Source organism: Manacus candei, unplaced genomic scaffold (assembly GCF_025592945.1).
Source record: "Manacus candei isolate 608988 ecotype Guabito, Panama unplaced genomic scaffold, ASM2559294v1 h1tg000023l, whole genome shotgun sequence".
Classification (NCBI taxonomy): Eukaryota; Metazoa; Chordata; class Aves; order Passeriformes; family Pipridae; genus Manacus; species Manacus candei.
The window spans coordinates 6,403,743-6,430,146 of NW_026138071.1; the positions used below are offsets into that span (position 1 = coordinate 6,403,743).

General features: G+C 44.8%; 1 protein-coding gene across 4 annotated transcripts in view; it reads left to right on the top strand.

Annotated features, from left to right (window-relative positions):
* The first annotated feature begins 17,567 nt into the window (after positions 1-17,567).
* Positions 17,568-26,404, top strand: part of SMARCAL1 (SWI/SNF related, matrix associated, actin dependent regulator of chromatin, subfamily a like 1) — a 38,449-nt gene continuing 29,612 nt past the window's right edge. The window contains exons 1-5 of one of the 4 annotated variants that reach the window (XM_051786922.1): positions 17,568-17,651; positions 18,580-19,540; positions 20,235-20,285; positions 22,920-23,180; positions 24,376-24,426. In XM_051786922.1, coding sequence (XP_051642882.1) covers positions 18,670-19,540; positions 20,235-20,285; positions 22,920-23,180; positions 24,376-24,426 — 1,234 coding nt within the window. In that variant the 5' untranslated portion in view covers positions 17,568-17,651; positions 18,580-18,669. Of the gene's footprint in view, positions 17,652-17,809; positions 17,897-18,576; positions 19,541-20,234; positions 20,286-22,919; positions 23,181-24,375; positions 24,427-26,404 lie in introns of those variants that run through there. The other 3 variants (XM_051786921.1, XM_051786923.1, XM_051786920.1) reach the window with 3 other exon arrangements.

The window sequence follows — 26,404 nt, forward strand, 5'->3', positions numbered from 1 at the left end:
GGCGCTGCGGCTTCAGCACCACGGGGCGCGGACAGCTCCGCCGGGCGGGGCGCGGCGTCTCCGCGCTGCGCTGCGCCTCCGGCCCGCTCCCCGCCCGCCCCCCGCCCGCGGCGGCCCCGGAGTCCCGCACCGGCCCCGCCGAGCGCGGCACTGCGGGACGCGGCCCCGCCGCCTCGGGGGAGCCGGAAGGCAGCGAAGCCTCTGCGCCCCGGCGTGTTCCAGGCTGGTTTCCACCTCCCTCCGACCGCTGCGTGGACCTGTGAAACACGGGAACTTCCAGGGGCAGGTGGCACCGGCCGCGCGTTCAGTGATGTATCGGGCAGCGGTGCCGGCTTTACAGGTTCCCAGCAGGAAGCCGAAATACCACCAACAAACTTTTCCCTGGCAGATTAATTAGTTACAGAGGATTTCATGGTCTAATAGCTATGATATTATTTTTTCATTTTACTCCAGCAGCGCTAACTCACTGATAATTTGGGTTTTTTTTTTCAGTAGCATATATTGCAGTAGAAATATGGGTTCCTTGTAGCCCAATGAAGGGTAAATATGACTGAACACTATTGCTTAATTAGAAGAGTTTTGCTGCAAGTAACAAATTGATGCCAAGGCCGATAATTTTTACTCTCTCAGCCTGCTTGAAAATTTTAAGTAGCAGCTGCTGAAGGCCATTAGCTTTTCCCTGCAATCATCAGCAGAAGAGGCTTTCTCCACATTGTCCTCCTACATGTGTCCATGCAGACCCATCCAGCCTCTGAATACAACGGGAAACTTAGGTCTTCACTGGGACTTCATATTTGCCATCCCAGGCAGAACAGTTAACAAAGGTGCTGGGTTTGATGTGGACCAAAAGTACTCAATGATAAAGAAGATCTGAAGGCTTCTAGACCATGCAGTATGGCTAATGTCAGTGCAATGTCTCAGCTCAGGGACCAGTGAACACTCTCCAGATGGGATGCACCTCTTGGTGCCTGGGTTTGCCATCATGTCAACACCTTGAAACTTCAGGCTCCTTAATTTGGTTTCTCCATAGGATTTCCTTAAACTTCTGCTTCAGGAGGCCATAGCAGGTACCAATGCCCAGTCTGAGTTCTCTAGCTGGTCTTGTGCATGAGGTCTTCAATGGCAGTGACCTAAGCATTACCACTGACACATAATCTCATGTCTTAAAAGTTGTACTGGGTCCTAGACAATGATTTGAAATTGTTTCCCATAGAAAAAGACGTGATATGCATAGACCACTGTGTCATGATTAGCAGAGGAATCTATGTTGTTACCTAATTAAAAAGGGAGCAAAGCTGATTATTCACTACAGGAAAATGAAAACAGCACATGCAATTAATTTCCAGGAAATAAATTACACATTGGGATGCTCTAAAACATTCATCAATGCAGCCTGCCATTCCTCAGAAAAACTGGGCAGATTTGCCAGTGTGTCTCTCTACAACATATTTAAAGCTTCTCAGAATTTCACACGTGTCTAATGGGGTCATTAGAGAAATAATACTGGAAAGAGCTTTTTAGAGACTTCCTGAGCATGCGACAGGCTGGCTAGAGGCCAAGTCTCTGTGTCCATGCTCCCACTAACCACCTCATCCCTGCTTTTTATTGCTCCCATCTTCTTGTCTCGATGTCACTAACATTTTCAAAATGGTTCCATCAATAACAGAATTGGAGAAAAATATATTGTTGTCATCCTTTTCCTGTGTAAAGTATCTTCCATCCTTCCTTCCTGCTCATGCTTGGTTTTACAAAAAGGATATGCTCAGAGTAGAAGAGATCTTTGTGTTACACTCTGGGTTTTAATGTATGGGTTGTGTGCCCAAACAGCTGAATGGCTGATAAGTGTGACAAAATAAATAAAACAAATAATAAAACAGGGGTGCTCCATATGCTTCCCAGAGGTGAGTGGGTACTATTATTCCTGCTTCAGTAAATGGGCCAGCTGCCAATGTTTTCACACTTGGATGCAGCATTCAGGTCCCTTGGTATGGATCAAGGCACCTTGCTTAAAATGCTCTCACTGGAAGGAGCTGGCCCTAGACACTTTGGCAACATCCCAGTGAGAGTCAGGGGCTGTCAGGAGGCCAATGCAGCCTTCCTAAATTTGCTCCACAAGAAGCAATGTGCAGCAAATAATGGGCAACACCTTCTCCTTTTGCAGAAGGGCCTGTTTCTGGGAGTTTTGATGCTGTGTCTCTTGACCACACTAACAGGCAAGAGGTTAACATAGGAAAGAAACATACAGGAGACATCATCTCTGACACTACCTCTGTCCTCCTCAGGTACAGAAAGAGGAACAAAAAGACATAGATTGATCAGCTAAGAGTGGAGAACTGGTTCCTCTTGGTTGGTTACATTCAAGCTACTGACTGAGAAATCAGAAGGGGAGATGCCCAGGCATCTCAGCACAGACCTGCAGGCCTGTTTGTTTTGGAAGGATTCAGGTGTCAGGCTGCAGGTTGGTCTCACAGCAGACATTCTAATGCTGCTTTCTAGAGCAGAGTGTGGGCCCACTGGCCCTCAGCTACCGCCTCAACAAGGAGGAAAAAACCTCTCTGTACAAGTCATCCCTCAGAGCAGAGGGAGTGGAGGAAGGAAGAAAGAGGGTGGCTAGAGCTGCAGCAACACTTGATCCGCCTATGTGGCAGCCTGATATAAAATCATATCAGCGATTTTTTTTTATTTTAATGTTGTTAGGTCACGGATTTAAAAAAAGGCAGAGATAGTGAGAGGGCAAATGCAAGCAGGAAAGTACTGTGTGGACTGCAGCAGAACAGCTTGAACACAGCATACTGTTCATTGTGCACAAGTATGTGATAGACAGACAATATAAATGCTGATTTGGACAGTGAGGACCGGGGAGTCAGAAAGCTGCCAGAGAAACATTCCTTTCTGTTTTCCATCTCTCAGAAAGTAAACAGTTACCTAAACCCATTTTCTTGCCCACCTACTCGGTCAATAGCTGCACTGCGCCTCCTGCTCCACTTACAGCTCCTTAATGGTGCAGAGGAGCTTTGATTGCCGTGGCGTGGGCCCTATCCCTCTGGCAAACCATTACTTAAATCCAACACATCGAAGGTTCCTACTGCTCTCTCACTGATGGGGAGCTGCTCATCAGCTGAGTACCCTCTGATTGCTTGTCACAGCCAGACTTCCTAGTTCTTTTTCCCGGATGGAGATATCAAATAAATCTCAAGTGATGTAATTACCATAACTCAGTTGAGGAAGCTTGTGGGCAGATGGAGCAAGGTGCTGGAGGGAGCCCTGTCACATTTTCTTTGGTCTTTCTTTCTGGGCAGTTGCAAATGTGCTGGTGCAAAGGATATTGCTGCTGGGAAGCCAGGATGATCAGGTGGGGGTTATGCAATCCTCCCAGCATTCAGAAATAATCCTTGTATTGATTGGAATGATCTTCTCAAAGGACATCAGAAATAATTTCTGGAGTGTTGTGCCTTGGTATATCTGCTGCCTTGGACTCTTGCCTTGGAGCAAAAATCATGGCACTCTGCACATAGGGAGTTCCTGTGCTACTGCTTTTTCCCCAAGCAAAGACTTGAACATCCACTCACTCTCTTCCTGCAAGAATCATGATCTGTCTCTGAGTTGACAGAGAGCAAATTTTTCTACTTCCATGGCAGCTTGCTCTCTACAAAGGGAAGAAAAGGATTGGTTCTTCTTTGAAAAATCAGGCATGTCCAGCAACAGGAGCCAAAGCAAAGCAGTACAATTGCACATCTCTTTACTTGTGTTCAGGAAGAAATTCAGGTCTTTGTTTTATTGAGCCTTCTCTACAAGCAGGCTTGAGGCTAGTCAATGTGCAGGAGAATGTGAGTAAGAGGATACTATTGCTTATGAGGACAGCCCCCACCTTTCCTCCTTTAGTCACTGGATTTAAAATTCAAACTTGCAATGCCACAGCAATTCTCTTCAGGACTAGACAACCCTAAACATGGAGCTTTCCTGGTAACAAGTCCTACACTACCTCCTACAAAAGGAATTCCTTCTCCCCTTGGATGACTAGTCAGAACTGTGACTGGAATAGAGCAGCTGCAATAGATGGTGTGTTTCAGGATATCTTCAGAAGGCATTTAGCCAAATGTTGAGTGGTTTTAACTATCCAGGAATGTAGTAGTTGTCATGAAATCCCAAACCTAAAAGGACCTGGAAATTAGGCATTTAAAAAAAAAAAAAAGAGAGAGAGAAAGTATATACTCATAGATCCCTTGGATATTTCCACTATTCTCCTAAGTCAAGTCAAATTTGTTTCAAGTCTCTAATTGCATTCGCAGATGTATGTTATTTTAGCGACATGCAACAGCCCTAGAACTAGCTCTCACTTGTCTGACAGGGGATTTAGAGAAAAAACAATGTTGTTAAACAAGCCCGGTAGGGGCTGATCCTGAGGGATATACCGTGCTTTCCAGATCCAGGTGAATGGAAAGGATGTGTGTCATCAGGCATTTGCTTAGTTACAAGGATTCATGATCAGATACAGTAACACTGAGGATTTCCCTTAGGACCATCATGTGACACAACACTGCCATACTCAACTTCAGAAAAAAGGAGCAATTTTGTATGGGAAGATTGAACGTCTGTCCTCAGAAGGACCCATTCCTGGTATAAAGGGGGTCATGTGTGGTGACATAATGCCAGGATGTCCAGGATATGAATCCTGTGAATCCTGTGATAAGCTGAGATCCCTCTTGAGCTAAAATTCTGCTTCAGTATAATAAATATCTTGGACATTTGAGACTGCTTACCCAAATTCTTACCACTACATATCTTAGGATTTAACATGTTAGGCTGCCCAGATAATTTCCTTAACTACAGCAGCTTGTTTTAGGATCAGCAGGCAGATATACACATGTTGCGTAAATACAATTCAGGCAGTAAAGTCAGCAGCCAGATAATCTTCTTAGTTTCATCAGTAGCAGATGAGTTTCCATGTTGGCAGAGGCCAAGATCCACACATGAGAAGAAGTACATTGTAGGAGGACATCCTAGTGTCTCCCTGTGCTGAAGAAGCACCCACCACATGCACCAGCTTTACATAATTTTCACAGCAGGAGCAGTCCGTAGACTTCCAGATCTGCTGGGAAATGTCAGGTACAAAACACTGGGCTGACCCAGAGCCTGTTAAGATACCATGTTGTCCCTCTCTCTCTTGCCTGGAATATCCTCCACTGCACACCAGAAGTACAGGAAAGCTCAAAACTGTCTCTAAAAAGTGCACAAAGATTTCACTGGCAGATATCACTCTCCTTGGTGACTTCACCCTGCACCTTTGCACAAAGGACAAGTGCAGTGTTTGTTGATGAACGGACTGAAGGCTCCATCAGGAAGAGAGTGTGGATTTAAAGGCAGGGCTGTTGGAGATGGAGTGCTGCCAGGAATTAAAGCAGAGAGAAATGAAAGAGCTGTGAGTGGGAAAAGTTAGTGGATTTACACCCATGGGAACAGGAGTTGATTTTTGGCCATTGCATTGCTAAGGAAGGTCTCCCAATAGTACATCACTATGGAAACCTTGTTTTGAAAGGGAAGTCTTGGCCTTGCATGTGGCCCAGACACAGCATTTGAAAGGGAACTTAAGCATTACACTCTCCCAAGGCCTCAGGACCACATAAAGCGAGAGACTGTTACATCCAAGTGATGGCCTAGATCTACTGCTTCCTAACACACTTTATGTTAATTAAAGGAAGATTTCAAAACCATACACATTTTCTTGCCAAGATACTTAATTGATTTAGAAGCTTATGTAGTTAAAGAGTTTTGTAATTACATTTTATTGTGGGGGAGTATTTTAGGGATGGATGTTGCCATGTGCTGAACACCTTCATGAAGTGCTGAGTGCTTGGGTTTCCCAGTGGGCTGAACCCTCAGTGCTGATGCGCTGGAAATTTCCTCTGGTCCTTGGGGTCACACAACTCCTAATGACATGATCCCACTAGACTGAAGTATTCAGTCTCACAGACCCCAAAAGGAAACCCTCAAAATAACTGGCTTCGGAGTCAGTGTCTGCATGTAGGCAGCAATTCCCTGCTGTTAAAGGGGCTCTCCCTCCTAACATGCTTTGGCTCTCTCTGGTGATTTTTTGAACCCTCAGGTCAGATGCATCTGTGTGGATGGGCTGACTCTAACACCAGTCCTTTCCATCTTAAGTCTAATGTGGTTTCTCTGAATCTTCCTCCCAGACAAATGCTTGCTCTCATTCAAGAAGAGGGGGAAAACACAAGCTGTTAACCCCAGGAAACACCTCTCTCTCTGCATCATCCCCAAACTCACATCCCTGCCTTCCTGACCTGCCCTGTGAGGGCACAAATAAATTCCTGGCCCTGAAAGCACTTAAGCTAGATGGGAAGAGCTTCAATTTCCATAGGGAAACTGAGGCAGAGGCAGGACAATTCCCGCATTCAAGTCAGCATCGAAGTGCCATATGGGGATCTATTTTACCTCATAGCAAGACTCTCTTCTGAGAGCAATTTGCACATCCTTGTGTGATGTGCAAATAAGCACACATGCAATATATATCTATTTTTCTCCTCTCTCTTTATGACTGAATAATCACACAATCTTTGTTCCATGTAAGTTTGAATGCTGCTGTTTATTGCCCCCTGGAAACGGAATGACAACAGCCCACGGCTCCTCCACGGCAACTCGCAAAGGTCTCCTAAGCAGAGAATTATGCCCGTTGGAGGCAATAAACAGCAGGAACAGTGGAGTGACTAAGCACCAAAGATCCTGCATTTGTGTAGAAACTAGCGATGAGAAGGAGGCAAGGATGCCCTGGAGGATAGATAGTGCCTTAGGAAAAAAGTTTCCAGCATGTTCTAAAGAGAAAGGTTTCCATGCATAAAACACAGGTCAAATTTGAACCTCATTCCACCCTTGAATCTGCCTGTGGTCCTGGGTAAGGCTTCCATGCCAGGCATCAAGGCTTACTGGAAAAATGGAAGATCACAGGAGAATTGGCCCAGTGTATCCTGAGATACATCCTCCTGCCCCTCCTGAAGCGGTTTGAGTGTATGGTATCAGGAGAACTTGCAGACAGTAATGGCATCTTTTCTATCTGAAGCCATCATGTGCCAGGACTCTGTTGAGCTCACCTCTGTCTGGTGCTGGTGCCCTTTGGGGATCCCTCATTTAGGCAGATAAGGATTAAAACCATGAGGGATCTCAGCACAGGATACTGCCCAGTCTCTTTTCTCTGTGGCAGAGCTGATCCTGTGGTAGCATTGGCACTATGTGCTCCTACAAATTTGCTGTCCCAATGAAATCCTGATGTACATAGGAAAAAAAATTAATCTCCTTTTGTTTTCTTCCCTGACCACCTCCTTCCTACATTTCTCTTTTTGATTAATTTTTACATTCAGTGGTATAAATTTTCCAGGTCAGTGCCAAGTCCCTTGGCTGTGTGATCTTTACATACCAGCAGACATATTCAGGGACATGAGAGGAGACCGAGTGCAAACCAATCCATCCTACTGACACTTTTATTTATCTATTTTCTTTTCCCATCTGCCACTGCTCAACTCCCTCTCTGTGCACGTGTGTGAAAGAGGGATGGGGAAAAGGGGTTGGGATACTGGAGCCACCGAAAAGCTCTCTGCTTGCAACTGTAGCTGTTCGCTTTCTTTCCTGCTACCCTGCTCCATCCATTGCTCATGTTCTGCTTTGTGGGAGAAAAAAAAAAGACTAATGTATCAAATAAAAATAACACAGGGCTTTTTAGTGCTGTTGCAAGATGCCAGGGTTACAGTCAGGAAGCTGGAGCCATCTGCCAAGCCCAGACTCAACACCAGTGGCAAAGCTGCCCTGCTGCCGGGTGCATTGAGGGCTCCCAAGTGAAAAGCACCTGTGTCCGCAGCCTGAGCTGAGCTCAGTGCTGAAATCAAAGACAGATGCACATCATCTGTGGATCAGGCAGAGAGAGGGACTCTTAACACACACTGACTATTAATATTTCATGGTCGTGACATCCAGCAACCACACTGTGAGGAGAAACAGGAGTTTGTTCTAGGTTTGCATTTAACCATGCCTTCCCACTGAATGTGCGAGCCAAGGTTAATCATGGTACACGGGGGAGTTCTTTGCTCACTAGACTTGGGCCAAGACCCAGATTTTTTCATTTAGTCTGTATCAGCTGTAATAATTTGTACTCTACTCTGATCCAAGATGGTTCTGAATCATCAACTACAAGCAAGATCCAGTGGCTGTTAAGTCTCTCAGATACTAAATCGTTCAGATAATCTCCATCTAGAGTACTTAACTTTTTCAGCAATCCTGTTTTCTCTTCTATGACCTAAGCCTCAAGAACTCAAATGCCAGGTATTTGTGGAGTGGCATGCATTCAAAATGCACTTTTATAGCTGTGGTGTTATCACATAGCGAGCTTGTTCTTGGAATGAGCATTACTTAGGCGTTGTCAATACTTTAATCTGATTTATACAAGCTGTGTTCTCCCTCTCTCTCCCTCTTCCCTCAATAAGCACTAATAAGTTCTCAACCTGGACAAATCCCAGGTAGTTGGATCACTACCTGGCAATATATCAGCTTTGTTGCTGAAATCAGGGATGAAGCAGGGACAACTGGAAATGTTTTTCCCAGTTGTTTTTAATTCTGCTTTTGAATAGCTTGGTGCCTGTCTCAAGTATGACTGCCCTATAGGAATACACTTCAATTCTTATACCACTGTGTGCCAATTAAGTAATTAATGGAAGTCTGGAAAATCTATAAAAAAAAAGTTGGTTGCATCCACAGGGAACATTAATACTGCAAGGTGTCATGCCTATGAATAAAACCTGACAGCATCTGCAAATTCAGAGGGAACTACCTGTTCTGTGTTAAAAGATCAAGTTCAGGCACTGATCAAATGATTTTCAAAACCTGGTCTTTAACTTGTCTGTGGACTGGAAAGTATTTGCAGGGCATATGGGGGTTAGTCTTTGTCCTCCAGGACTCAGTTGTCACTTTACAACCATATGATGCATTAGACATTGCTAGACATGAATATCAGTGCTTTTAGCCTCAAATTCTGTCAGCATGATATGGTGCCGTGATGCAATCTCAGTCAGCATCTTGATTTGATTTGTGCATTGCTTCACAATTTGCTCCAGAAGGGCTCAGGGTCCTGTTCTGCAAACAGCTCTGCAAATGAGAAAAGTCATCCCTGCCACTGGTTACAGACCTTGACAGCCAGCAGCACTCTCAGAGCATGGGACAGCACCACCCATCCTGGCAAAATTACGTGGAAATGGTGGCCATTTCCAAACTTCACTTGACCTCAGAGGCAATGCTTGATTTCTCCGTGTTACAGTGAATCCAGATGGACAACAGGGAAGGAATCAAGGGACTTGCTGAAAACCCAGCTGCTGCTTCTGAGCTTGAATTTTCCAGGTCAATACATTTCAAAATTTTTTCCACTGATAGAATGAAAAGAAAACATCACTCTTCCACAACTGGCCTTAAATCAGGCTCCTGCAAGATAATCCTAAAAAGAATTTTTTGCCTGTTGAAAGAGGAGACCCACTCCCAACCCACACTTCTGCACTGACTGTCTTTTGCTTCAATTGTGCCCCATACCAATGAGCAGAGCTTCATCACCATCCCTCTAGACAGTAAGGGTCTACATACCAAAGGTAGGTTTTGTAGCATGTACACCTGTTTTCTAGAACCTGGATCAAGAATCATAAACTCATTTCACACACATGAATGAGCAGCTGTCCGAGAGCAACAGCTCTCAACCCTCATCCCAACTAAATGCAGGCCAAGAAGTTTCTGGCAGAAAACTCCCAATTCATCAACAAACTTTGGAGGTACTTCTGTTTTAAGCAATAGCAGCACAATCTCAGTTTAGTACACTAAATCATGAACCCAGGAGATTACTCTATCAGCAAGTACATATATCTGTATGTACATAATATGTGCATGTGTATAAACTCAATATGTGTACTGTCTGTGTATGTGTGCACCTTCACATAACAGGAGATCCAATCAGACAACTCTTGCACTTTTCTCCTTTCCTAATATAAGAGCTATGGAGCAACCATGGAATATGAGAGATGAAAAATGTCAAATAGACCATCAGAAATAATTGTTGTTAAAACATATGATGAACAAGGGAAATGTATTGCCCCACAATATCACCTAGAATCAAAATGTGCATTTTATAGTGGACAGCTGTGTGATAATCACATGATCACACGATCTATCACCTAAAACCTGGGTCTGATGCCTAGTACAGGCAAAAGAAAGGATTCAGTGGGCAACCATGCTGAGTGGGACAAGTATTTCCTTTATTCTTGTATTATTAAGCTAAATCTCCTCATTTTTTATTGTTATAATTCTTGTGCTTTGTAATCCCTTTTACTGGACATAAATATTCCAAACAACAGTAGTCTCTTGAGTCCCAGAAGTTGAGCTTAGACAAACTTTCTCAAACCATGACAGGCAAACTTTCTGTGGATCCTTCATGAACCCTTTTCAAGGTTAGGCAAGAACTGTCCTCTGGATGTTACGCAAAACATCACATGTGAGCTTATAGTTGAATTTTTGTCTACATGACAAACACTAAACTCGTTACTTGTGGTACAGTGTATAACATCTATGTTTAGTTATAACTCCACTGGGGAAAGTACAACTTTGTTCTACTCACCTGTGAAAACCCTGCATACCCGTGCCACCACAGGAATACAAAAATATTAATTGCACTACCAGTCCCTTGAGCTATTCATGCCACTCCTTCTCCCTCATCACACTGTATTAAGCCTTTTAAAGCCAAAAGTGGCGTAAATCTTTCTAAATGCCAGAGGACCATTTTGCTAAAACACTATCCATCTTAACAGCATGTCAGATTTCTGAATGAGAATGACTTCTTTGGTGGGAACAGGCCTATAACTTATACTGCTTCTCATTTCCCGAAGCACTGGAATTGTGCTGCTCCCTAATGTTATTTTATTAAGATGCGATTTGTCATCATGTTGCTGAAAACAAGATAAAATGCTGGCTAATTAAATTCCTTATTTAACTTGATGGGCATCTGCTTTCTGTAGTCACATTCTTTTAAACAGAACCTTTATAACTGCTTCTCAGGATCTGGCTATCAGAATGGGAAAATACCTTCCCTACATAAAGCACGTGCATTTCCATTGCCTATGACCCTTATTATTTATAATAAGAGACGTACAGGCAACTGCAGCAGCACCTTGTGAGTGCACTGCCCTGACACTTCAAGAGCACTCCCTGTTGTGGAATAATTGTTATCCCATGGAGCCCAGTGGAATGCACTGAGAGAAGCTGGTAGCAAAATACTGCAGCTGACAGCAAGTGTTTTCTAGATCAGGCTGCTATACAAAATGTAACAAAAAAATCACCTTGTGACTTCCCCCTTCTGTAGCAGATGAGACTCCCAAGATAAAGGAAAGTCTTCTCTGTTGAAGGAGCAAGCTTAACAAGCTTAAGCACACACTTCAAGTTGAGCGTGTGCTTAAGAGCGCTGTTTGTCAAGGCCAGATTCTGGCTCACTTTCTAAGCACTGCATTCACAGAGGTTTCTAAGAGGAGAGCAACCCTTCCTGCGTCATTGGTTGAGTGGAGTCTGAGGTAGAATAGAGTCCTGCACTGAGTCCACATTTCTAATCTAAGCAGTGGTCTTATGCTGCTCCCATCTAAGTCACAGCAGAGGATGTCAAACAATTGTATCAGAACCCACTGTAAGCTCAGGGCTTTTAGGAAAATCTTGAGCATGCCACAAGCCTGGGTCTGTTTCTTGGAAGCCTTGTCATAACACTGCATCACACACAGCTCCAGAGCTGCTTTGCCAACTCCTCTTGGTCTGGAATGTGTGTTGAGATCCTTCATGGAAAGATGCTGCTCCTGTGAAAGGACAAAGGACCATTAATATTACATTAGTGCTAATTATTTAACATCAGTGACCTCTGATTCTACTGCTTAAAGGATTTCTCTATATCTCTGGGTCTCTCATGCACCAGGAGAAGAAAGGGCAGAGAACTGTGGCTAGCATTAACAAACAGGACCTCAAAAGTTGGCTTCATATCACTACTGAGACCATAGGATTAGCTGCTCATTCTGAGCTTGAAAACCAGGCCAGTAATTTAAGTTCCAGAATAGAACTAGGAATGCAACTTTGGTTTGTTTAACCTCATTTCCTAAAGAAATACAGCCTATGGAGTTAAATTGTGTCCACACAAGCCTTTCCCTCTAACTTTGGACCCTTCTGCCAGTTCAACTGTGTTTCACGAAGATAGAGTTCTGTTCAGCATCTGGCCAAAAAAACCCAACCAGTTGTGTAAAGCAGAGGAGTGTGCTCTGCCCTCATCTTAAGCGTAAGACATCTGAGTCCACATTGCCAGTGCCCTCACGCCAGCTGGATCACACATTGTATTAAATGCTGGCAACTCAGAAGGTTTGGAAACACTGTTTGAATCTCACTGTAGGATATGTGGTTTTTTCTCTTTTAAAACTTTGTTCTGGGTGCCAATGAACTGCCCTCCACACCTGGGCTGCATCACACAAAAGATCACGAGTCAGCTCAGCTTTGCAGCAGCCCTGTGGGGAGGCAGTGGCCTGGCAGCAAAGTGGGACCATGTGCTGTGCAGACCATTGCTCTGGACTGGAGCTGGGGAGAGGAATCTAGCCAAAAAGGACAGAAGGCAGAAAAGAGACCCTGCAATCTGTTGGAGGGGTTGTACTATAAACAAGAGCAGGAAGGTTTCAGCATGCCAGAGAAGAACAAGCTGTGTAGATAAAAGAGGCTGCTTCAAAGGAATGGAGGGTAACTAATTTTTCTTGCACTGAGTCGCCAAAAAGCAGGGGAAAAGAAGTGGTCTTCACTAAGCTGGCAGTCAGAGGAGGGGAGCAACCTTCTCATGCTAGAAAAACTCACAGAAAAGCCTCTGCAGATCCTCTTTCATCAGAGTTTCAAGAGCAGCAGGATTCAGCAAACTCCACATTTTGTCTTTGGTCCTACAAAGATGCTCAGTGAAAGGGCCTGGGCTGTCAGATGGGCCAGCAGGCCATGGTCCTCGATGTGCCTCAGTGGCAGAGGAAAAGTAGAGTGAATTAACAGTTATGTAAGAAAAGAAATCCAGGGAATGGTAGAGGATGCAGGGTCCGCATCTCCCCAAAACAAAGCATGCCCTGGCCCTCTAAGCCCAGGGCTCTGGTTGCCCCTTAGGCAGCTTAGACCTTGCTGAGGATCCCAAACCAGAGCAGAGGAAGCACAAGCCCACAGCCTACAGAAGACAGGTCCTATAAAGAGTAGCAGCCCAAAAGAAAGGCTTCTCCAACCAGAAGCAGCTCTGCCAGTCCAGTGGCTTTTCTTTGACTCTCCTGCCCCAAGATGTTCTCTGAAGAGCTGACCTGCATGTCCCCAGTCCAGCCACTTGACTGGTTTTAGCTGGGAAGAAACTTATAAGGCTCAAGAGCACGGGATAAATTTATTTTAGAAAGTGCAGCTACAAGTTCTCCACAGTTTGTCAAAGACTGGTACGTTTGGGCACCGGTTATGGTGTCTCTGAGCTCAGTGTGGGCTACCAAAACCCTGCAAGAAGCTGAGGCATCTCAGGGTTGTTAGCCTGGGCTGATTTCCAGTTCTATCTTTGCTACAGACAGCAGCTCTGCATGCAATTCAGCCCCAGCAGAGTGCAGGCTGGCCACACATCCAGGAGGAAGGAAGCCAGCCCAGTTCATGTGGAGAACCACCAAGGTGTGTTGGCAAGGTGGTGAAATGGGGCAAATACATTCAATATGACAGCAGTAGAACCTCCAAAGAGCAGCTTGAAACCTCTCAAAGGACATTTCACGAGATTCTAGAATAGCTCTGGAGCCCTGGATGACTCGTATTTCAGACACTAGCTGTTGCTCATGTAAGATGTACAGCACAGGCAGTTCTAGCTCATTTCAAGCCAGCAGTCAGGACCAGCCAACCCAGCCCATAAGAAGATGTTTAGAGCATGATCCAAGTGATAGCAAGATCCTGATAAGAACAGCACTGAGAATCTCATTTCCTTAAGTTTTTTCACTGGTGGGAGCATTTCTTCATACGGGGGGTGAACCATTTCCTCTGCAGCAGAGCTGGGGTGTGCTAACCCTCCTAGTCTTCCCAGGATTTTCACCCTGCATCTCTGCTCCCTGACCCAGTATATGGAAGATGAGTCCAAGCCACTGCTGGAAGCATGTTCTGACTGAAGGGACACCTGGAGTGCTACCAGAAAACTGCTCGCAAATGGCCTCTCATTTTGTAGGTCTGTTCTCTGCATGGCCGGGCTGTTCCTTGTGTCTTGCTGAAGTTGTGCCATATGGAGCAAATGCTTCAACGTCTGTCTGTGTCTGTCCGACCATGCAACCCAAGGGCTCTCTGCAAATGATGCTCTGCTCTCAAAGTTTTCACGAGTTGGGGACAGTCCCTGGCAGGGCCTTTTCTCCACTTTTCCCAAGTTTAATTTTTTTCCCCTAGACCTCCCAAAGCATAAGGAGCCATCAACAGAGACCTGGAACTCGATAGCTGTTGGCAGGGAAAAGGTGGCTGGAAACAGTTGCAGGATTATGCTCTGCGTATTCTCTCTCTAGCCCATATGTGACACTGGGATCTGGTTTAGCTTTAGGCAGTTAAAAATGCAACAAGGAGAAGAAAAAAAAGGACTCTTGTCCATTCCTTTCTCTCTCTGCTGTGTAGCCAGCTGGAGTCTGCATGGGAAGAAAGGGCAAAGGAGGAAGCTCTGGACAGAGACCGTGGGGCTGAGCATCCTTTTCTAGCAAACCGCTCTGCAGTGAGGGGACCTGGAACCTGAAAAAAGGTTTGACTTTTTCTCTTAAGGGACGATGGGATGTAACCTTGGACCCAATCTCTCTTTAGCCTATGGTTTTCTTTAAAAGCGGTGTGTTTGCGAGTGCCTGTGTGGATGTGACGTGCTCACGCCTGGGTGTGTGTGATTCCCAGGTAACAGCACTCCGTGTTGTGGCGTGTGTCAAGCTGCACCTTGTTCTTGCTGCCTGCCTTGTTTTTCTCGGGCTGACAAGCTCCTGACTAATGGCAGTCACTGCTGCTTAATCAGGAAGCAATTTAATGATAACCCTTTCTAATTAACCAGCAAAGAGAAGAATGAATAAACTGTGAAACAGCCAGCTGGCTTCAGTGTCTCCAGCCAAAGGATCTGTCAGGCAGAAGAAAATGGTATCTGGGGACAGGGGTAGCAGCTCTGGACCTGCCACTGGGCAGAGTAAAATTTTGAGATGTGAGAGGGTTCTGGTGCTCCCCAGGGCCTTTCCTCTGCTTTCTCCCCAGTTACTGCTCTGGTCATGCACATGGGTATCATGACTGTCCAGGAAGGGCATCTTGATGTGTGTAATCCAGACACATGTGTAATTAGAACCGTGGGAGACCCTTTTATTTTAACTTTGAAGCAAATATGAGTGAAGGTACCTTATTAAGAAGGTGTTCACAGAATCATAAACGAGCCCAGGTTGAAAGGGACCTCAAAAGACCATCTGGTCTAACTTTTTGTGGGAAAGAGAGCCCAGATGAGGTTATCTATCACCCTGTCCAATTGGATCTTGAAAACTTCCAGTGATGAGGACTCCACCATGTCCCTGGGGAGGTTGTTTTAGTGATTGATTATTCTCAATGAAAAAAGTTTCTGTCTCACGTCAAGATGAAACCTCTTCCAGTACAATTCGTTAAACAGCATGGGGCCCAGTACTGATCCCTGAGGCATCTCTCTTGTGACAGGTTGCCAGCCTGAATAAAACCCATTGATCACTGACTTCTGCATGTGGCCTGTGAGCCAATTTCCTATTCATCTCACAGACCACCCCTCCAGTCTGTATCTGGTCAGTTCATCCATGAGAAGGCTATTTCCTCAGGTAGACAAAAAAATGTTATTTTGCTGTATGTGATCAGGTTAGTCTGCCATGATTCGCCTTTAGTAAATCTGTGCTGGCCTTCCCAGTCACCTGCTTCATTTGGTTTGCAATAGTTTCTCAGAAGACTCACTCTACTATTTTCCCAGGGTCTGGAGTAAGACTAATAGACCTGTAGTTTCCTGTATCCTCCTTTGCTTGTAGATAGCTCTAACATCTGCCTTCTTCCAGCCTCCAGGCACATCCCCTCACCTGTCCAGTCACTAGTGATGTCCCCCAGGGATCAGTGTTGGGCCGAGTCCTGTTTAACATCTTTATCAATGATCTGGATGAGGGGATCAAGCTGACCATTGGCAAATTCATGGACGACACCAAGTTGGGTCAGTGTGTCGCTCTACTGGAGGGCAGGAAGGCTCTGCAGAGGAATCTGGACAGGCTGGATCGATGGGCTGAGGTTGAACAAGACTGAGCGCTGGGTCCTGCACTTTGGCCACAATAACCCCCAGGCAGCACTACAGGCTAGGGGAACAGTGGCTGGAAAGCAGCCCAGAGGAAAAGGACCTGGGTGTGTTGGTTGACAGCTGCTGAACATGAACCAGTGTGTATGCCCACGTGGCCAAGAAGGCCAGTGGCATCCTGGCCTTTATTAGGAATAGTGTGGCCAGCAAGACTAGGGAAGTGATTGCCCCTTCTATTCAGCACTGGTGAAGCCACACCTCAAGTGCTGTGTCCAGTTCTGGGCCCCTCAATTCAGACAGGGCATTGAGGTGTTGGAGCATGTCCAGAGAAAGCCAATAGAGCTGGTGAAGGGTCTGGAACACATGTCTTGTAAGGAGCACCTGAGGGAGCTGGGGGTGTTCAATCTGGAGAAAAGGAGACTCGAGGATGACCTTATCACTCTCTACAACTACTTGAAAGGAGGTTGTACCCATGTGGGCTTAAGCCTCTTCTCCCAGGCAACCAGCAACAGGACAAGAAAACAGAGTCTTAGGCTGTGCCACAAGAGGTTTAGATTGGACATAGGAAGAATTTATTTACAGAAAGGATGATTAGATATTGGAATGGACTGCCAAGGGAGGTGGCAGAGTCACCATCCCTGGAAGTGTTTAAGGAAAGACTGGATGTAGAACATGGTGCCATGGTCTAGTTGACATGGTGGTGTTTGGTCATAGATTGGACTCAATGATCCCAGAGATGTTTTCCAACCTAATTGATTCTGTGATCACCACTGTTCAAAAATGTCAGAGAGTGGCCTTGCACAAATGTCAGCTACAGCTCCTAATACCCCAGGGTGGACTCCTTCCTCAGTACTGAAAAGCGTTGTCACCCCTTCTCACACATCACCTCCAGCGTTTACTCCCCACTCAGACTCCAGTTAAGAGGCACACACGCTGGTGTGCCAGACCCACTCAGCAGGGACAGCCAGCGAGGGTGCCCTGCTCTGTCCGTGCAGCACCAGGTGCTGGCTGGAGCAAACCCTCGGCCTGGGGCCGGTAGCAGACTCCCCGCACCCCGTATGTGGCCCTGAACCGAACAGGGGCAAGCGGGTGGCAGGGGCGGCCCCTGGACCCCCGCCTGCTCCGGTGTGACGGCCGCAGCGGCCCCGACATGGCGCCCTCAGCACAAGACTACACTTCCCAGCTCCCTGCGCGCCCCGCGCCGCTTGCATCTCGTCAAACCGCGCGCTGCCTGCCGCTCGGTGCTGCCAGGCAGTGGCGCGGGGACTGCTGGGAGCTGTAGTCCCTCGGCGGGTACGGGGGCTGCGCCCGCTGGCGGGTGAGCGAGGGGCGGCGGAGTCCCCGGGGCCGGGCGGGCACCGCGGTGCAGCCGCCGCGCCCGGGGACGGGCGGCAGTGCCGGGACCCCGCGGGGCGGCGGGGGGCCCCGGGCGGCAGGGGGGGGGGGGGCCGGGGAGCGGGCCGCGGGCCAGGACCTCCGCGGAGTTTGGGACGGGAGCCTGCCCGGCGCATGGGAGAGGAGCCGGCAGGGAGCGACCTCCCCGCTCCCAGGGTGGTGAGGAATGTGCGTGAATGGAGGGCTGGAGCGGGCGGGCGGCCCCGGGCATGAGGCGGAGAGGAGATGGAGCGAGGCCGGTTCCTGGGAGATGTGGCGGGAACCGGGTCTGCGCTTCTATCCGTGAGCTGCGGGTCGACCTTTCTCAAGGCAGGAGCCGACTCTGCCCTTTGGGGTTCAGTATGTACCTGCCACGCTCTGTCAGGTACCCAAAGAGCCGAAGGTGAACAGGGAGGATGGCCATCGTTCCATCTTTGCTGATGGGTACCCGAAATAGGACACATTTCCACAAACACTGTGCAGAGATGTGTTGCTTTGCCTGCGTTTACCTTTGCAGAGCTGGCTCTGCAGTGCAGTGTGTCCCTGTGCTTTGCTATTTCATCAGTTCTGCTGGGATTTGCAGACAAGAGTGCTCAGAACTGTAGTGGGATAGGGGTTTTCTCGTTTTTCTGTATGTTTTATTTACATGGGACTGGCATCAATGGTTGTCACCACCTACTTGCTGATAATGGCTGAGCCTTGGTCTGACAGCTTTACTGTACTACCAGATATTTGTGTAGGATCAGATACAGTAATACTCAATCACTAATAATACAATCAATACTTATCAATACAATAATCATTTGGGGGAACTGAGTTGAAACTTCCTGTCTCTATTTGTTGGTGTTCTATTTTTTTTTTTTTTTAAGTAGACTGGCCCCCGTTCCTGTAAAGAAGCAGGTGCCTCTGTGATTAATTCCCCATGTAGTGTTGGTGCAGATTTATTATTTGAATTGTTGAAGATGTCGTCGGGCCTTACAGAGGAACAAAAGAGGAGAATTGAAGAGAATCGGCAGATAGCTTTGGCTCGGAGAGCAGAGAGGCTGGCAGTCCAGAGAGCTGGGCAGGTGGGGATTGCTGCACCTCAGGTGAAAGAACAGAGCCCAGGCAATCAGGGAAACTCGAAGGAAGAAAACAACCATGCCAGGTTCACCAGCCAGCACCAAGAGAATCCAAACAATCCTGTGGAGCAGAAGAGCTATCTTCAGAAAGGTTATAACCATTACACTGCAAACCAACAGATGGCTGGTTCACAAAGGGAACAGCAAAAGAATTGTTCAGAGGACTCGGAACAAGCAAGTGGCCTTAAGCATTTCCCTACAACTATCCCAAATTCTCTGAGTTATTCCCATAAACATTACTTGGATGCTGGTGGTCAGGAACATGGACAACAAGCTTTAAATAATCTTGGAACCTTCCAGCAGTCCAAATGCTACCCAGCTTTCAAAAACTCCACAGAATCATCTCATCCTCGATTAATTGATAACACACACCCTGACGGTAGTAAAAATTTACAAAGTCTGAACAAATCTACCATAAAATATGTTTTGCCATCAAGCAGTGCCACCCCAAGTGATTCAGAAATGCTGATAAACACAAGCAGACTGACAGAAAGAATAGGGGAAGGTTTTGTCTCTCAGGCCAGTGGTAGGATGCAGAAGCTGACCAACTCTGCTGGTGTGGACTCTACCTTTGAAACTGCCTCTGGCAAGAAAGCAAATAATGTTACAAAAGGAAAATGTGTGAAATATGGGGAAGACCGATTCCAGGTCGAAATAGGGTATAATGCTGAACTTATTACTGTGTTTAAGAAGGTACCAAGCAAAGCCTATGGTAAGAATTGATTGTTTATTGCTATCTCTGTGTTACATTGGGTTGAAGTTTTGGCATCTGCTGCAATTGTAGTTGCTATATGCACCTACTAGTGTACCTATTGCTGGGGTGGAATGGGTGGTATTAATGGAGCCTAAAAAAATAAAGACAGATGAAATGGGATAGAAATTCTGGGTATAAATAACTTGAGCTTGGATTTAGAAAAGAAATCAGAAGCCTTGCTTTATAAACAGTGCTCTGAGAAATTTAGTGGCAGCAGCTGGTCAGAGTCTTTAGGGAGTGAAGGAAGGGAAGTTATTCATAAATTGATAGGGGGAAAATGGGTCACTTCTGCTGAAGTTCAGAGTTGATAAGCTGATTCTGTTAATTGGGTTACTGAAAGCAGCAGAATCTCCACCTTTTGGCTTGCTTCTGATCTTTCCCTCCTGCCTTTATTTGCTGTATTCTACTTTTGTTTCCCCCATGTGTTGCTGATCCCTGTGAATGGCTGCTGCATTCTTCTTGTCTTGATACTGATATGGCCTATGGCTTTTTTGGTGTCACATAGCTATGAACTGTTATAACTGGGTATAACTGGTTTTCAGATATATGGCAAAAAGTTTGCATGAGTAGATTTAATTCTCTTACCTCACATGAACATTGCATACCACCACTTTTTTCTACCTCAAATGATTCATATTCTACCCTATTTTAGATCCTGCTCTGAAAAAATGGAATTTCAGCTTGGGAGATTACCGCAGTCTCAGTAAGTAAATTGGTTGTTTAATGATAAAAAAGCATTGAAATCTTGACACATACCCCCCTTCTCCTGCCTTCCATAGTTATTATTTAGCTTTGTTATTGTCTTGGATAATAAAAGTAGTGCTACTCAAAGATAATGCCTATCTTTTAGGCATCTAGCTCATAGCATTTTTCTGACACTTTGTAGTTGATTAGAAATAATTTCATTTTTCATGTAATCTAAATACCAAACACAGGTTAAACTTCTGCCATTGCCGAGTTCTTCAGCAACCAAGAAGATCGTAGGAAAATTATCTGCTGTGCTGGTACTTCATTTGAATTTGTATTGAGAATTGAGTGTGTTCCAGTGGCTAATGTTTAATTTCTGCATCCGTTCATGTATTTTCTTTTTAAATAGCTCTTTTGAAACACTTTTCCTGTTAATTTTGTGTGTAATAAAAGGATAGAGGGTAACTCTCCAGAGCTTTGAGTGAGACTGAAAATGGATTTGCCTTTTTTTGGCATAACAAGGATGGCTTTATCTTTTTTTCCCTCTCCTATCATTTTGTTCTGGAAAGATTGAGAGATGATAGAGGCAAACACTTCAGGTAAGCTTTTCAAAAGCACACTATATTGAAGTGAGTGATAAATCACTATTGATTTCAGTGGGAACAGAATTAGGCCTGTGTTGAGCACTTTGAAAAGCCACAGTTGAGTGCTGGTATTTTAGCTTCCCATGTGGGTTGCCACACATTTATAATTTAAATGCTGCTGGTTTGCTTGAATTGTATCGAGTACAGATGAGAGCAGAGTCTGCACCAAGGAGCTTGCAAATGAAGAGGATGGCTTTTAGAAATCAGACATTTTTCCTTAAAGCTATCAAATATATGAGTACTCTGTGGAAAGTTCCTGTTTACAAGTGAAGACAATATGTGATCAATATTGGGCAATGAAATTGTGGAAAAATAGTCTGAGAAAAGGGAACTGAATTAAAAGGGCCTTGAAGTCTTGACAGTGTAAAACAATTACTTTAAAAGTTCCCACTCTTAATATAGTTCTTCTGAATAATGTGGTCTTGTATCACCTTTCTTTCTTTGTGCTATAAATTAAACATGCAGCCAAGCCTAGAAACAAATGTTGAAATAAGAATAAAATACACTTTTTTCCCCCCATTTTCTTTCAGTATTAGTTGTAGAGGTGAGATCTAACAGTAGCATCTGAAATGTTTTGCTTAGTGCATTTGCAGGAGAAAGTCTAAATTGGTGGTTTCCTGTTCTTTAAAAATTACTTTCAAAGGATGCTCTTAAACTTTTTATTTGGAGTAGAAATCTCAAATACTTGGATTTATTTTGGAAGTCACTTATCTTAAAAGAAGATTGGATTAAATCCGAATGATATATTTATTAACTGGTTAGGAAGAAACTGTCTGAATGTCCTTCTCCCATTTCAGATCTTGACCACTGAACTTAAATTTTGTATATTTTGTTGCATATCAGTTAGCTGGACTGTTTAAAAAGAAGCAGAGTGGATCATGATGTGCAGGTCAATGCTCAAAGGATTGGATTCACCTGGATCTACTCTAAACAGCTACCAGATAGGGGAAGTTGCCTCTTCACAAATACATGGAGGCAGAATGTGCTTAGTGATCTCCTGCTTTTGAGTCTAATGGACTCTGGAGATGTTCATGAATCTTTGTGTTACTGTAGTACCTGTGAGTTGGAGTCCTGGGGACAAATTGCACTATTTTGGTGCTGTAAAAAAATACAAGAAAAGTTATTCCTGTAGCTTAACCATCAGAGTTCAGTTATAATAATGGAGACAACACATGGGTATAGATTGGCTGAGCAACACAGGAATAAGTGGCACATTTATTATGTTGATAGCTGTGTTCTCAGGCTAACAGCTGTAAAATGCTGCATCCCTTCTCTCTCCATGCCCTGACGTGACAGAGGGGATTGCTAGCGATGGGTAAGGCAGGAGTGCAGATGGCTGGTCAAGACAGTACAAGCCTAACTGTAAGACACAGTAGAATAAAGGGTGATGAACTTAAGTTGTAACAAAAGGGATTTAGGAATTTGGACTAGTTCCCTTCCTGCAGCACTGTGAATATGCAGTGTTCTTCCTAGATGAGATTGCCTATCAGACATTGGCAGGAGGCAGGTATTTTTAGGTCTTTCTCCTTTGCTGTTTACAGAAGCACCTTCCCATCTTTTCAGGCACATACCATTGATCACCATGCCCCTGTCCCTGTGATTTTGTAAGTGAAAATGCTGTATGGCTGTGTGCAATTTACTGCTAAATGTAGTTCTGCAGATTGCTTGCCCTGGCTTAGTGAGCCACATGTTAGGATTGCTGACAGAGAAGGAGCCTAATGCAGTGACAATGCTGGACAGGGCCTTGTTCACCTACTGTCATATGTTCCCTTTGCCATGACTATATTCTCTATGGAAAATCCCACCAATCTGCTCCTCCAGGCCATTCCTCTCTCTAGTCTTTGTCCCTGTGAGTGAAAGGAGGGAATCATCATTCCTTTTCAACTTGAAGGTGCATGGTTTGTTATCCTCTTGTCCCTTTTCCTCCCCAAGTATCCTATGCATCTTTAGTTTATTGGTGTTCTCTGTCATTCATTCTTTTCTGTATCTCATGTTTTTATCCCTAGTGGAAGCAGCGAATCAACTTTCATCAGTAGTTCTGGCACCACTGGAAGGAGAAAATGCAGTTGGCTTGGCATCAGGCTCTCATTTCGTTGGCAGTGGGGTTGATGTGAAATCCCTCTTGAATATGTGTAAGAACTGGAAGAAACCCTCAGCCCTTGTCAAAGGGAAGTGTGTGCTGATCTCGCGGTTGCGATTTGAGGTTGATATTGGGTATTCTGCAGAAGTGATTGGAGTGTTCAAACAGATGGATTCCAGAAATTATGGTGAGTCTCATGGGTTTTTTTACTCTTTTTTTTAATGACCTTGTTGGGGCTGCTCTTGCTTCAGAGAAGACAGATTGTGAGAGTACATCTCTCTGAAAGAGCATAAGAGATTGTGCTTTGGTGAAGATTTTGAGAACTCTTGTAGTTCTGTTATAGTGCTGTATCTGTGTCCAGCATTTTATCCCATGGCAGAACATGTCTCCTGGGCCTGTTAGCCAAGGTAATATTTCAGAACCCAGCATGATGACATTTACATTTGAGGTGGGATGTGCTGATAATTTGCCAGTATTACGAAGACCATGTGAAGTTCTTGCCTTTATTATCAAATGCAGTTGGACATTCTCTTATTTCTCCTGCTTTACTCTGGTGTATAATGGCTGCAACTACCTGGGCAGATTTAATTTACCAGCAGTTTTACCAATATTTTTGAGGCAAGTGTAACTGTAGAACACTTTTTATGTCAACATTCAGATTTCAATGGTAAATCTAATTTTTTTCCCCTTGTAATTTGGGGAAGGAGGCACAGAGTGATGAGGTGACCTGCACAGTGTCACAGCAGGTCACTGACAGCATAGAGAACAAATTCCGGATTGCTTGTTCTTTGGGCAGGGCCTCACCTGGCTCATTGTTCAGCTAATTCTGGATTCACTCTTTCCCTGGATGTTGTAGGCAGGTGCTACTCAGAGATAAACCTGCCAGATAGGTCTGGCATGATGTTACATTTTGGATATTGTTGAATTGGTGAATTTCCTTTGTACCCTCCTGAGCACATCAATTGTAGAGTACAGAGGTACAACTGAAAGTGATTGTTCTACTGACTGAAGCCAGAGTTTGTTGATTAACAAATGGGAACCTTCATGCACATTCTCCATCACTTCTTGCAGTGAAAAGAAAGGGGTTGCCAAAATTCTTGAGCAGATGGGTTCATTACAGTGGTTCATTTGGAGAGCTGACCTTGGCTTGCTCCGGTGATACCAGTTCTAGATGTGTGCTCATAATTTTAAATCTTCTCCAAACTGTTTGCTTAACATGAAAGCAAACAGAGGAGAATTGATTTTGAAGAAGGTAACAATTCTTTTAAAGCAGTTCTGAAATCTGTAGCAGAAGATATGGATGAATAGACAGGTTCTTATGGACAGAGAATTCAGTCTTTATTGAAATAGACTTATGACAGTATTTGCTGTAACTATTGCAGATGTGAACACCAGAAAGTGGAATTTCCTGCTGGAGGATTACCCCAAACTAAGTGAGTAGCTGCATTTCCTTGGTGAGGGCTATTTTCTGGGGAGGCAAATGAATTCTAACTTTATTTTTTCTTTATTTTCACTCTGGAAAGACAAGTTGCTAATGAACTGTGAGGCCAGCATCATCCTGTTTTGTCAAACATTTACACTGTTTGCCCAGACTCAAAACTTTATTAATGTGTGCTATTCATGACAGTACTTTAGGGGCCCATTGGGAAGGCAGCTTTAGCTTTTGTCAGATTCTGCACTGAATTTGTGGACCGTTTCTTAAAGCATGGGTGTATTTACTATCACAAAGTTACTTTTATTGCTTATAACGTAAAGCAGCTCTACTTGAACTGAGGAGTTACAGGAGAATGGATTCCTTTGTTTCCACTTGCCACATTTGAAGAGGTTGACATGGTGGCTGCCAAGCCTACCTGTCCTTACAGAAATTCTGTCAAACTGATGTGTTTTAGCTGTGCTCCCCTTCCCCTCAGTGCCAACCCTCCTTGCACTCTTTTGTGTGTATATCAATTCATACACTGTCACAGCCACCCCTTGCTTAGAAAACAAACATGTATCAGGCAGTTTTGCTTCCATTTCCTTAGTAGTTTGCATGGTGGTGTGCTAGTTCATTTCACACCCAGTAAATTTGGTTTTTCAGATCAGAGCACTAGGTTTTCAAGTCAGATGATGGCTTCTGTAACGACCAGTTCATCTACAGTTACAGTCTGAGTGCTGTCTAGTTGATTTTGTTCAGCCTCATATGTTACTGCTGGTAATAATGGCTTTGCAGGCAGCACACAACTATTAAGTTTTTAGTTGATGTCTGCAGCAGGTTAGAATTCAGGTTGCTTCTATAGATGAGTTGATTCTGAGGCAAACAAGAAGAGTTGCTTGTTTCTCTTGCAGAATTGTGCAGATCTGCTTGAAGCAGAGGCATTCTTGAAGCTGAATTTCATATTCTACTAAAATGTTTTGATGCTGTTTGGATGCTTAAAAGAAAGCTTAGCAAGAAAAAAAGCATCCTATTTTTCCTTGCAAGTGGAATCTAAGCACATAGTGTCACTACAGAGTTAATTGCTTGGTAGAAGTTGGTCAGTAGATTCAGAATCACAGAATGGGTCAGGTTAGAAGGGACCAATGTGGGTCATCTGGTCCAACCTCCCTCAGGCAGGGTCATCCTAGAGCACATGGCACAAGATTGCGTCCAGATGGTTTGTGGATATTTCTCCAGTGAGGGAGACTCCACAACCTCTTGGTCACTCGCACAGTAAAGAAGTTCTTCCTCATATTCAGGTGGAACTTCCTGTGCATCAGTTTCTGCCCACTGCATTTTGCCTTTATGCATCTGTGTAATCCTGCTGAAACTGTGACTTGCTGAACTGAAATGTAGAACTGTGGTTTGTTGTGTTGCAGTGATTTTTTATTTTTTTAATGGGTGCAACTTTGCAGAATAATCCAGTCTCAGCAGCGTGCTTCCAGCACATCTGCTTCTTAGTCTTCTATGTTTAGTTAGAGTTTATAGAATGCTTGGAGACGAATAGCATTACACAAGTCCTAAGTGTTAGGATTATTATTTTTCATCCCAGTTGACCTGCTGTGTTTGCCTTAGTACTTGTATGTGCCTGTGGAATTTGGTTGGGGTAAGCTTCAGGAAGACAGTAAGCAAGGTGCTCTACACACATTCTTAGAAAATGTGACTGAGCATTTCAGAGATGAAAAGCTGTTGCTTAGAGTAGTTTTTATCCAGCGTGTGCTCCTGCTTCCACAGGATTCCAAAGCATGTTTAATAATTGAGTATATGCATGCTTCTATGATGCATGCCTTAATAACGTTAGTAATGGCTGTAGAGCTGAAAGCCATGCAGTGGGGCTGTGTAGGAATGCCAGGTCTTGAAAACAAGAGTGTGTCTTGGTGGAGACTATTATGAAACCGCAGGGTTGGGATGCTGACAGGTCCTGATTTCAGTGAGAGCTGGTGTTCACTCACATTTTG